This window comes from Myxine glutinosa, chromosome 11 (assembly GCF_964187855.1).
Source record: "Myxine glutinosa chromosome 11, kmMyxGlut1.1, whole genome shotgun sequence".
In the NCBI taxonomy this organism is placed as follows: Eukaryota; Metazoa; Chordata; class Myxini; order Myxiniformes; family Myxinidae; genus Myxine; species Myxine glutinosa.
The window spans coordinates 71,612,547-71,624,699 of record NC_136271.1 but is presented as its reverse complement, the minus strand read 5'-3'; the positions used below and the strand labels follow the sequence as shown (position 1 = coordinate 71,624,699).

General features: G+C 48.9%; 2 protein-coding genes across 6 annotated transcripts in view; one reads left to right on the top strand and one right to left on the bottom strand.

Annotated features, from left to right (window-relative positions):
• Positions 1 to 6,829, bottom strand: part of LOC137431027 (uncharacterized) — a 64,819-nt gene extending 57,990 nt beyond the window's left edge. The window contains exon 1 of the mRNA XM_078786788.1: positions 6,292 to 6,829. Coding sequence (XP_078642914.1) covers positions 6,292 to 6,760 — 469 coding nt within the window. The 5' untranslated portion in view covers positions 6,761 to 6,829. The remainder of the gene's footprint in view (positions 1 to 6,291) is intronic.
• LOC137436754 (syntenin-1) overlaps positions 1 to 12,153 on the top strand; it is an 881,728-nt gene that overhangs the window by 351,388 nt on the left and 518,187 nt on the right. The window lies entirely within an intron of this gene.

The following is a 12,153-nucleotide window of genomic DNA, read 5'->3' as shown; positions in this document are numbered from 1 at the left end:
TAATGTTAAATGTCATCGACATATAACTATGTCATAGATATGAATATATACAAGGAGTAGCAGACTTGTTTGTTGGTTTAGTAGTTATATTGGCAATTGTTTTAGTGGTGGCTTGCTTGAAAGCCTTAGTGACGGTGTGTTTGAATAAGGTAACCAACAACACGATGATAACGCATGAAGTGACAAATGAGGAAAGAAATGTGGAACCAGAAAAGGAAGACTTTTATGGCGACATAAATACTGAGATTAAAAGACTAAATCAAGTGATGTTGCAAATGAATACAGTAGAATTAAGATAATGGCATAACGACAATGTTATGAGTTGTGTCAATTACAATATCAATGAACTCATATCACCACGAGTGACACACTGTTAGGAGAAAAAAAAAAAAAAAAAAAAGAGGGAAAAGAAAAAGTGGAGAGGAATTATGGTAATAATACATTATGCTTAATTTGTTGGTTTGGGAAAATTGTTGTTGGGAATTAGGTATTCCCGTGTGTGATTGTAATCATATACAATGCTATTCTTAGTTTAGTAATAAAATACATACCTGATTGAATATTATTTGTGTGACGCATATAAATGAATATAACTTTTTGTGTTAAGGAAAAACAACAAATTGTTGAATGTGAAACTGTCGGAAGATATACATGATTATGCTGATTTCATGGTAAGATGTACCCTATCTGATTCAGTGTGTGCGGAAAGCAGATTCAGATATGACTGAGCATAAGGATAAGACGAGATCACATTTTGAAGGGATTGCTAACGGAATTGGGAAGAAGAAAGAAAGAAAATTTGTGGCTAAAAAATGAAGTTAATCGTGGCATACACCCTCTTTCTCAAAGAATGATGAAGACATTCTCCCGTGTAACTTGGAGATGAATGCTTACCTTCACCAAGGAAATTTATGTGACCATTTGCCTGGATCACACTGCAACATATGAAAGAAAGGCGATCACTTACTCTTGTTCGAAGACTTCGAACATTCACCACATCAGAAGTTGCAGGACAACGACATTTTACCTGCAACCTCTGTGAAATGCGGGGACATATGTTATTACTTCACCAACGTCCGGGGAACCAGCATGGAGCTGCAAAAAACGGCTGTGCCCTTGTCACAACAGCTGTGCACGATTCTGCTGGATTGCTCCTGGTAAGGACCATGAATGACCTGAACACCATGGTCCCAACATCATTGTGGATGCATCCGGCATCCCTGTTCCACATCTTGCTGGCCAATCAATGTCACACCAATACTTGCTGCCCACTCACAATAAGGGAGGAGGCAAGTCAACTACAACTGGGTGAAGGCCTTGTTCAGGAATTACTATGGTTTACAGCAAAAAGTGGCAAGAATGCTACAAGGAGAGCAGGGTCAGTCTATGACTCCGCAATGTTACCACAACAGCGAAATCCTACACGAAGTAGTGCAGGAGCTATGAAGACATTAGGAGAAAATGTTTCATACCTGGATTCAAACACAAGTGATCAGCCCTTCCTTTCAAACAAAGTCAACATTTGTGTGGAGGCAAACGTTTTTGCCAGATGGTGCAGATGCTTTACAAAACTTGAAAATGAAGTGAAATTGTTGTATCTTGGTGATGGTGAAGTGTTGTTTTGAAAATATATTTGTGATGCAAATGCAATAGATTGAACAATATGGAAGGAGTCAATGACCAACGAAATGTTTTGTGATTCTTGCAGGATGACGGTGTATGCCTAAGGGAATTTGATTACCAAAGTTATGATTATTTACTTATACTTGTAATGATGTTTACTTGTAGTGATTGATTGTTTACTTATATTGATGTTTAGATTAATGGTTAATATAAACAAAAACAAAAAGATGAGGGAATTGTGGAAGTGTAATTCAGTGTAACTTATTAATTGGCACTGGTAACTTATTGGTTGACCTAGTAACAAAGCAGATGCATTTTACATGCAAACTCTGTGGGGGACGGGTTTGTAAATGAGTTAGGAATGTGCACGAACATGATGGTCTCTTGAAACACCTGGTCACAGCCCCAGGCTGGAGCACCCCCCTATTGTTTGATAAAAGGAACTCACAGCAGGGGGGGGGGCTAGCTGGCGCCAGGAAGGCGACCGGTGACGTCGGCGGAGAGGAGATTACGAGTTCAGCGGACAGAGGATTAAGTCGAGTTGGTCCATATAAGCGGGAGCTGCGGCTGGAGTCGAGAGGACTTGCTGCGAGGAGCTCTGACGAACGGGACCATGGCGGAGGAACATCAGCCGAACGAAAAGGACCATGGAAAAGAGTTAATCTCAGCCATTGAATAATGCGGTATTATTTGGTAAATGGAATCAAGTGAATAACCAGTTAATAAAGTTGTGACCTTTTGTAAAACCTGTTTCCGACCATTGGCGTCTTGAGTCTCACCCTCCACTTCCGCGACAGGGGGGGGTCCGGTGTGGTGGTGGGCGGTCGAGTGGGGGGCACCGTGGACGGGGGGCGGCCTCGCCGCGGTGGAAGGGCCACCCGTGGTGGTTGGTCGACGTCCACGTGCGCCGGCTTGAGGCGGTCCACCGCAATCCGGTCCGACCTGCCGCTGATGTCGATGACGAACGACTTGTCGTCCCGTCGCAGGACCCGGAAGGGCCCGTCGTATGGCGGCCGACGCACAAAAACATACTCCGCTGTGCGAAGTGCTGGGGGGGACGTAGGACTGGGGGTCACCGTGGTGGGATGTTGGCACGGGGGCAAACCGTTGGGCGGCATCCTGGAGGTCCGAGCGCTGGTGAGCTGCGGACCAGGGACTGATAGCGTCGGGCACGAATTCGCCCGGGACACGTAGCGCCTGGCCGTAGACAAGCTCGGCGGTGGATGCCTGGAGGTCCTCCTTGGGGACGGTGCGGAGGCCCAAAAGGACCCACGGCAGCCGGTCGGCCCAACCGCCGTCTTGAAGGCCGGCCATGAGCACGGCCTTCATGGAGCGGTGGAATCGCTCGCACAACCCGTTTGCTTGGTGGTGGTAGGCCGTAGTACGGTGGAGCTTGACCCCCAGGTTGCGGGCGACCGTGCCCCACAGCTCGGAGGTGAACTGTGGTCCGTGGTCTGACGAGATGTCCGCCGGTGCGCCGAAGTGGGCGACACAGGTGGCGATGAAAGCCTGCGCCACGTCGGCGGTGGTGGTGGAGACGAGGGGAACGGCCTCCGGCCACCTGGTGGTCCCGTCCACCATGGTGAGCAGGTGTGTGAACCCCCGTGACGGGGGGAGGGGGCCCACCAGATCCACGTTGACGTGGTCGAAACGTCGTTCGGGCACAGTGAAAGGTGCCAGCCGGGCCTGGGTGTGTCGGTGGACCTTGGCCCGTTGGCAGGCTGTGCAGGTGCTGGTCCAATCGCGGACGTCCCGACGAAGGCCGTGCCAGACGAATCGCGCCGACACCATCTTCTGGGAAGCTTTCCGGCCCGGGTGGGAAAGGCCGTGGAGGGAGGCGAAGATGCGGCGTTGCCAGGTGACGGGCACGATGGGGCGAGGCTGGCCTTGGGAGACGTGGCAGAGCAGGACAGTGTCCGCGAAGGGGATGTCGGCCAGGCGGAGGCCCGTGTCCGCCGCCCGGAGGGCTTGCACCGTGGTGTCGGTGGTTTGGTCCGCCACCATAAGCGCGAAGTCCATGCCCAGGTGGACCGCGTTCGCGCTGGCCCGGGAAAGACAGTCGGCTACGGCGTTGTTTTTGCCGGCGACGTGCCGGATGTCCGTGGTAAACTCCGACACGGCGGAGAGGTGGCGCTGTTGGCGGGCCGACCACTGCTCCGTGACCTTGGCCATTGCGTAAACCAACGGCTTGTGGTCGACGAACGCCGTGAAAGGTCGGCCCTCCAGGAGGTGGGGGAAATGGCGGACGGCCAGGTGTAGACCGAGGAGCTCACGGTCAAACGTGCTGTATTTGAGCTCGTTCGGCCGGAGCTGCCGGCTGAAAAAAGTGAGTGGCTGCCAAACCCCGTTCACCCATTGCTCATGTACGGCGCCCACCGCGTAGTTGGAGGCATCCGTGGTAAGGGCGATGGGAGCGTTGAGCACCGGGTGAGCGAGCAGTGTTGCGTCGGCGAGGGCCCGCTTTGAGCTTTGGAAGGCTGCGTCCATTGCTGCGGACCAGGCAATGTCGTGCTTGGCCGGCGTGCCCCGGAGGGCTTCGTAGAGGGGCCGCATGAGTTGAGCAGCGCGGGGCACGAAGCGGTGATAAAAATTCACCATTCCCAGGAATTCCTGCAGGGCCTTTATGGTGCGGGGACACGGGAACGTGGTGATGGCCTCGACCTTGGTTGGCAGCGGCACGGCCCCGTTCTTGGTGATGTGGTGGCCCAGAAAATCAACGGCCGTCGTGCCGAAGTGGCATTTGGCCGGGTTGACGATGAGGCCGTGCTCGCTGAGGCGCCCGAACAGTGTTCGGAGGTGGAGGAGGTGCTCGGCCCAGGACGTGCTGGCGACGAGGATGTCATCCAGGTAAACGAAAAGGAACGGCAGGTCACGCAGCACGCCGTCCATCAAGCGCTGGAATGCCTGAGCCCCGTTCTTGAGACCAAACGGCATCCGTAAGACTTCGAATAAGCCGAACGGCGTGATGACTGCCGTTTTAGGGATGTCGGCCGCCCTGACAGGTACCTGGTGATATCCCCGTATGAGATCAATTTTCCAAAAAATGACCCGTCCCGCCAGACGGGCGGAGAAGTCTTGGATGTGCGGGATCGGATACCTGTCGGGGGTGGTAGCGTCGTTAAGGCGGCGGTAGTCGCCACATGGGCGCCAGCCGCCCCCTGGCTTTGGGACGATGTGTAGTGGCGAAGCCCACGCGCTATCGGAGCGCCGCACGATGCCGAGGTGTTCTAAAGCGTCGAACTCGGCTTTGGCCACGGCGAGCTTGGCTGGGTCGAGGCGGCGGGCTCTGGCGTAGACCGGCAGGCCCGTGGTTGGTATGTAGTGCTCGATCCCATGCCGTACTGCGACGGCCGAAAACGTCGGCCGCGTGAGGGCCGGGAACTCCGTGAGCAGGCGAGCAAACTCGTTCGCCGCCGGGAGGGCGCATGCCAGCTCGGTCGGCGCGGAGCTGCTCAATGTGCATACCAGGGAGCTGAAGGTCTCGGCGTTGATGAGGCGACGCCATTGGACGTCCACCAGCAGTCCGTGTGCGCAGAGGAAGTCGGCGCCTAGCAGAGCCATGGGCACGTTTGCGGCTACAAACGTCCAAGCAAAGCGTTGGCCGCCGAAGCAGAGGGTGACGTTGCGCGGGCCGAAGGTGCGGATGGCCGATCCGTTGGCCGCAACCAAGGAGGGGCCGCAAACCGCGGACTGCCTGTCCTGGTCAGAGGCGGGTATGACGCTCAGTTGGGCGCCGGTGTCGCACAGGAAGCGCCGTCCGGATGCTTTATCCGTGATGAACAGTAAGTTGCCCGTGTGGCCGGCGCTCATGGCTGGTAATGAACGCCGGCCCGGCCGTTTCCCGGCCTGCCGAAGGTGCACGGGGGTCGGCATGTCCGTGCCTTCTGTCCGAACCTGGCATGATAGTAACACCACGCTTGGTCAGGTGGAGGCCCCGGTCGTCGTGCTGGAGGTGGTCGGCTCGGTGTAGCGGCCGCCAATTGCGTCGGCAGTTCGGTCGTCGACCGTGCCGGGTGCTCGGGCGCCATGGGTGTTGCGTCGGACGGCGGTGGGCCCCAGGTCGCTGCTGCGATGCGCTGGCCTGCGGCGGAGATCTTGTCGGCTTCCCTGGCAAGGGCACGGGGATCCGTGATCGTCGTGCTTGCCAGGGCGAGGCGTACCGGGCTAGGCAGCTGACGGAGGAACAGCTCCCGGAACAGGAATGCCGGAGAGTGCTCGCCGAGCAGCGAAAGCATGTAGTCCATTTTTGTTCAGAATGAGCATGAAATGTGAGACGACACACGCTACCAAGTGTCGTTCTAGTTATTACAATTATTTTTAGGAATCAAATTGAATTACTTGGTTATAAATGACAATGTAAAAGTGTAAACCTCTCCACGAGCATTTGATGGGACAATTGGCAGGACAACCTAAGCTGGGGAAAAGATCTCAAGATCCAAATTTTGTTCAAATCTCAATATCCCTTAAAATGAACATCATCATGACTCAGAAATCCCAAATCTGTCATGTCATCAGCTACCATATCCATTCATATGTTTACCTTTCAGTGTATTCTTTGGTATACATTTGATTTCCCATGCCCTCCCTCCACATGAAACACGACGATAATCCATGATAAAATATTTTTTGTCTCCAGATGTAAAATGTGAAATAAACCTCTAGATTTACCTGAGATGTGCAGGAGTAGAGCTGCTCCACATGAAGATGGAGTAACACCCTCTGCTGACTCTTCCTCTTGATCTCCTGAAGGACAGAATGATGATGTGGAATCGCACTCCGTTACATTTCCTTGGGGAGGTTGATCCAGACATCTGTAGAGACCAGAATCTCTCTTTTCCACCTTAGAGATTTGAAGATCCCCGTTTGGTAAAATCTTATGACGGTTCATCTTCGTTTTTTGTTTTTGATCACAGTCGATATCGTAGCAATTGGTACGAGTACAGTTGATTTGTTGATCAACCACTCCATCCACATCTGCATCCGTCATCCACCAGACCCAGGTAGATCCCCTAGTCCCACACTCACACGGTAGGTTCGCACAGGTGTGCTCGTATACACTCAGCACGGTAATCCCAGGCTGCACCGAGCAGGTGGACTGTCCAAGGATCAACATCAAAACCAGCAGCGAGTCCCTCATCCCAGATCCGTTTACTAACACTGCAGCAGAATCACTGAACTCGAACCACAAAAATTATTTTACTTCTGCACCGTGATGTGTCCAACAGATGGTTATGATGTGTCCTGGTGCTTCAACATAACGTGATTAAATGAGGAAATGTTCACCACAAGTTGCAAACAGATTTCCTTTCTCATGAGAAAGAGTTTGAATTTCAGAAACATTCGTTTTAACATGTTAATTTCCTCTTGTAATACATAACATAAACTAGATGGTATTCATAGAATACTTACCCTGCGCAGTCAACTTGTTGTGAGCCAACTCTTCTTTTTTTGAACATTTTTTTTTCATTTATCCAATATGGCTGCCAGACCACGTGAGCGATGACATCATAAGATTATATTCTCTAATATAATTGTTGCATAGATCATGCTCAATACGTTTCAAACTGATCAGACTAATAGTATGGCAGATAGGTGCAAGAATTGTGCCTTTGATGGTACAAGCATGGCATTTGGCACACAGTCAGAGTATGTCCTAAGAAAGATATTTGGCTATAGGGCCATCGCCGATTTATCCTTTTTCGAAAAATGGCCGCCATTGTTGTCACAGGACAAATCTGTGATGGCCCTATAGCCAAATATCTTCCTTCGGGCATACTCTGTGTGCCAACTCTCGTGCTTGTATCATCAAAGTCACAATTCTCCCAAATATTTCACCTATTTGCCGTTCTTTTAGCGTTGTCCCTGTCGAATTATGATGTCCTAATTATGGCACCAATGACGTCATCGTTAACAACACCTATTCCCCATTTGGAGTTCTTTACAATCAGCCATGTTTCAATATTTTCCATGCAGCGGTTTTGGAGATATAGAATGAATGAATGAATGATCGTTTTAAGGCCATTTTTCCCCGCTAGAGCGGGGGTTAGCCTTGCGGGCCCCATGACAATCATGGTTCCCTGTTTGAGGCAATGTTTTTATGGCCGGATGCCCTTCCTGCCGCCAGCCCTTGGTCACGCTCTTACGATGCGCAGGGATACGGTGTACCTATTCTAAATCGGGGTACACACCGTGATCATTCATCCCAGCAAGCTGGTGCTCAATTTGCCGACCTCGGAAGGATGACAGGCTGAGTCAACCCCCCTGGCGTTAATTCAGCGATCGACCGGGATTCGAACCCAGGATCCTAGGATCCCAAGCCGGCACCCTAACCGCTAAGCCAACACCAGGGTTTGGAGATATAGAGGTGCAACATATTTCGGTTTTTCCAAGATGGCGCCTGTACCACATGACCTATGACGTCATGAGTATCATTCAAATATTCTACATGAGGAGGGGTTCCTATGGTGAAAATTTCTTGCCCATCAGACCAACAATTGCTGAGAAAAAAAATTCACAATGATCGATACGTGTTGTATTCCAAGTACCCGACTGCAAAGCCGCAATGAACCGGCGAAGCCAAAGCCCCTTGCCACTATTTTACCCATCACGATGGCATCAGTAGGTTAGGTAGTTGGTAGTAGGTAGGTGTAGTAGGTACCGTACCTAGTTCAAAATGACACCATTTGCATTCTGGATGAGATTAAATTTTATAAAATTTCCTTCTTGATTAATTCGGTGAATTCCGTCTCAACTTCGGATATTTCCGGCCGTGAAAAACTATGCCCTACGGCCGCGAGATTTCTAAAAAATAATTCTTCTTTAATTTTAGAATATTTGACGCCGTTTCACCTTCCGAAACGCGTAATAAGCTTTTTTGAAATAATTTTTCAAATGCTCGAATCTCATTGGTTCCGGTAATTGGTGACGATTTTCGTTGAAGATAACCAGGGCCCGTATGGGCCCGGGGAACGAGGTTGGTCTTAAAGTATTTTAATTACAAATTAGAGGTGCATAGGATTGTGAATCAAACAAAGACGGGTGAAATAAACTCCTATTGAACTTTTTCGCAATTTTTTATGCATACTTCCGCATCCAGAAGATGGCGGCCTCCATTGAGTGATTTGGTTTTTGAAATATTTTTTCAAATGCTCGAATCTCATTGGTTCCGGTGTTTGGTGACGATTTTCGTTGAAGATAACCAGGCCCGTGCGGCCGAGGTTGGTCTTAAAGTATTTTAATTACAAATTAGAGGTGCATAAGAATGTGAATCAAACAAAGACGGGTGAAACAAACTCGTCTTGAACTTTTTTCAATTTGTTATGCATACCTCCGCATCCGCAAAATGGCGGCCTCCATTGAGCGATTTGGTGCGTCAAAGCTTCGAAATTCTCAAGGGATCCAGCAAAATCTGGCTTTTCAACATAATACATATGCGTTCATTCACAACACCGGCTTCGCCGGCTATGACGTCATAACGAAGGCACCGATGACATCATTATTAACATATCTTATTCCGCAAGGGGAGTACTTGACAATGAGCCATATTTCAATTTTTTCATGGGGCGGTTTTGGAGATATAGAGGTGCAACTTTTTTCGATATTTTCCAAGATGGCGTCTGTACCACGTGACCTATGACGTTATAATTATCATTTTAAAAATTCTAAAGGAGGAGCCGCACATATTCTGAAAATTTCGTGTCCATCGGACAAACAGTTGCAGAGGATTTTTTGTTTTATTCACATTGATCAGATCAAGCATTGTACTTGTCGAATTATGACGTCATAATTAAGGCACCGAGGACATCACCATCAGCATATCTTATTCCCCGTGGTGAGTACCTGACAATGAGCCATGTTTCAATTTTTTCCATTGCGCGGTTTGGTCGTTAGAGGTGTAACGTTTTTCCATGATGGCGTCTGTACCACGTGACCTATGACGTCACAATTATGAATAAAAAATTATACAGGCGGAGGCACTTCTTTTGTAAAATTTCGTTCTCGCTGGAAATTCTACTAGCTGGATCCGGATCCGGATCTTCACCAAAATTGAATCGACTCTTCACTGTCAGACACACAACCTGTCCAACAAGTTTCGTCCAAATCCGCCCATAACGTTTTGAGATATCCTGCTATATGTTGGTTTTAGCCCCATCTCTCAATGGTGAAGAATCACTTTAAAAATTAAATAATTCTCATGTCCAAATCCATATTCATATCTTCACCAAAATCGAATCAATTCTTCTTTGTCACACACACACACACACACACACAACCTGTCCACCAAGTTTCGTCCAAATCCATCCATAACATTTTGAGATATCCTGCTAAGTATAGTTTTTGGCACAGTCTCCCAATGGTGAAGAATCACTTAAAAATTCTAGTAGCAGGATCCGAAAACAGATCTTCACCAAAATCGAATCATTTCGTCCTTGTCACATACGCTACATCTCTGCCAAATTTCGTCCGAATCCGTCTTCAACGTTTTGAGATATCCTGTTCACAGACAAAGAGAGACAAACAAACAGACAGAGATGAAAACATAACCTCCATCCACCTTCGGTGGAAAAGGTAAAAATTAACTGTGTTCATTGACAAAAGGAATATTGTTCTCCACAAAAGGGTAATTGTGTTCATCATCACCCAATCAGCAAACAGTAAATCATCGCTTGGTTATTATTTACAAAACAATGAAACACACCCATACGAGGATGCACAACTCATGTTCTATTGGTGGATAAAATGACGTATTAAAATCCTTTTATTACTCATTTATTGTGTTGTTGGCAGAATGGTGGCTGGGATGACACCATCTATAATTATCTTACAATTAATTTGCAATTGGTCACTCGCTTTGACACCAATACGAATTTTTATTTCTGACCCTCGACTAAAAATTACAAATATTGAACGAACTGTTTCACATGGAGCACCTCACCACCATTAGAGCATTTAAATTGCACCAAGTGGGAGAGTCCCTTTTACCTTATGTGTGTCTGCAGGAATGGACTAAGCTCTGGAGGAGTGGTGACTGCGGTCCCCCCTGAGGTAACTTGTCTCTGGCAGCCGGTGGTGTCTGGAATTGGAAATCCGTTGGAGGGGTGGTCTTTTGGGTGACCAGTGAGTATGGAGACCCCTGGCGACCCAGAAGAGGCTATGAGAGCCTGAGGCCAAGGGAGCCTGGATGTTGCGGAAACTCTCCCTGGCAGGACGTACAGCTAAGGAGCTGTTTGGCTGTCAGGGACTGAGAGGAGGCTGTGTTACGATTGTGGGGTAAACGATGAAATACCTTAGTCGAGATAGAATCGTGTCGATTAGCATGCTCCAAGTGTTGCGAAGAAGCGTCTCAATGTATGTAAGTAGGCCATCTGTCCGGGTAAGAGCGTTTGCATGTCGCCATAAGGGGTGTGGCTTTGTGCTAATTATTTCTGGGGCTTAAATATTACTTCCCCAGTGTGTAATTTGCCTCCTGTGGTCTTCCCTTCGGTTTTATTACATTCGGCCAGCCAGGAAATTGAGGGCTCAGTAAAACGACTATAACAAATGGCTCATTCGCTCAGCGCCGCCAAGGCCGACAGAAGCAGCATTTTCACGTAAGTCCCACCTCGCGATTGCAGATGTCATCCGAACATTCCGGAGCAAAGATTGGACTCCACCCCCTGATGACTCGTGACGTTTTTTGTGAAGTTTCAATGGAGTTGTGGTTGTTGGAGGTTTGTGGTTGTTTGTCCCCAGCCTTTGTGGTTGGTGGAGGCACGATGGGATGATTGAGAAAGAGCTCGGTGATTGGACAGAGTGTGACGTCAGCGTGGAACATTCGAGAGCTGAAGGAAAGAGAAGCTGTCTCCCCATCTTGGTCTCTTCCGTGCTGGTGTTCGTTGGAGACGGTCGCATTTCCCTTGTGTGCTGGCTTTCAAGAGAACGGCTGTGTTCGCATTTTCATCATTGTTGTGGCTTGGTCGCGGGCGGTGGCGCATCTTTGGCTCATGTGCGCTTATGGAAAGAGACTGAACGGGAGAGGCAGTCGGCATCGCGGGAGGGGCCTCACGTTGGGACGTCGGGGAGCCCGACTCCACGCAATTTTAGTGGGCTTCCTGTGCGGTGGTTTGGAGGTGACGAACGACAAGCAAGCCTTACCAGCCATTTGGGGACGCAAAACTGGGTACTGGCCGATAACCAAATCATTTTATTTTTTCATTATATTTTCCCCTTGTTTGTATACGAGTCTGAGTGGAAACGTCCCTCATTTAGGAATTTTAGTTTACCTCACCTTTTGTTGTCTTTTACATTACTGTAAATAAATTTATATTTGTTGAATTTTACTTTCTGTCATGGTTCATTTCTATTTTGTGGGTTCGGAATAACCCTGTGTTTCCAATCAGATAAGGCCTCGAACCTTCCTGCGCGCGTTAAAAGATAATCCAGCCAATTTCAAAGTACTCCTCTGAGTTAAAGCTCGTTCCGGCTATCCATCAGCTCGGTGATCTTAATCCCCGACGCGACAATATCATTGGTCACTGGTGTGGCAACCAT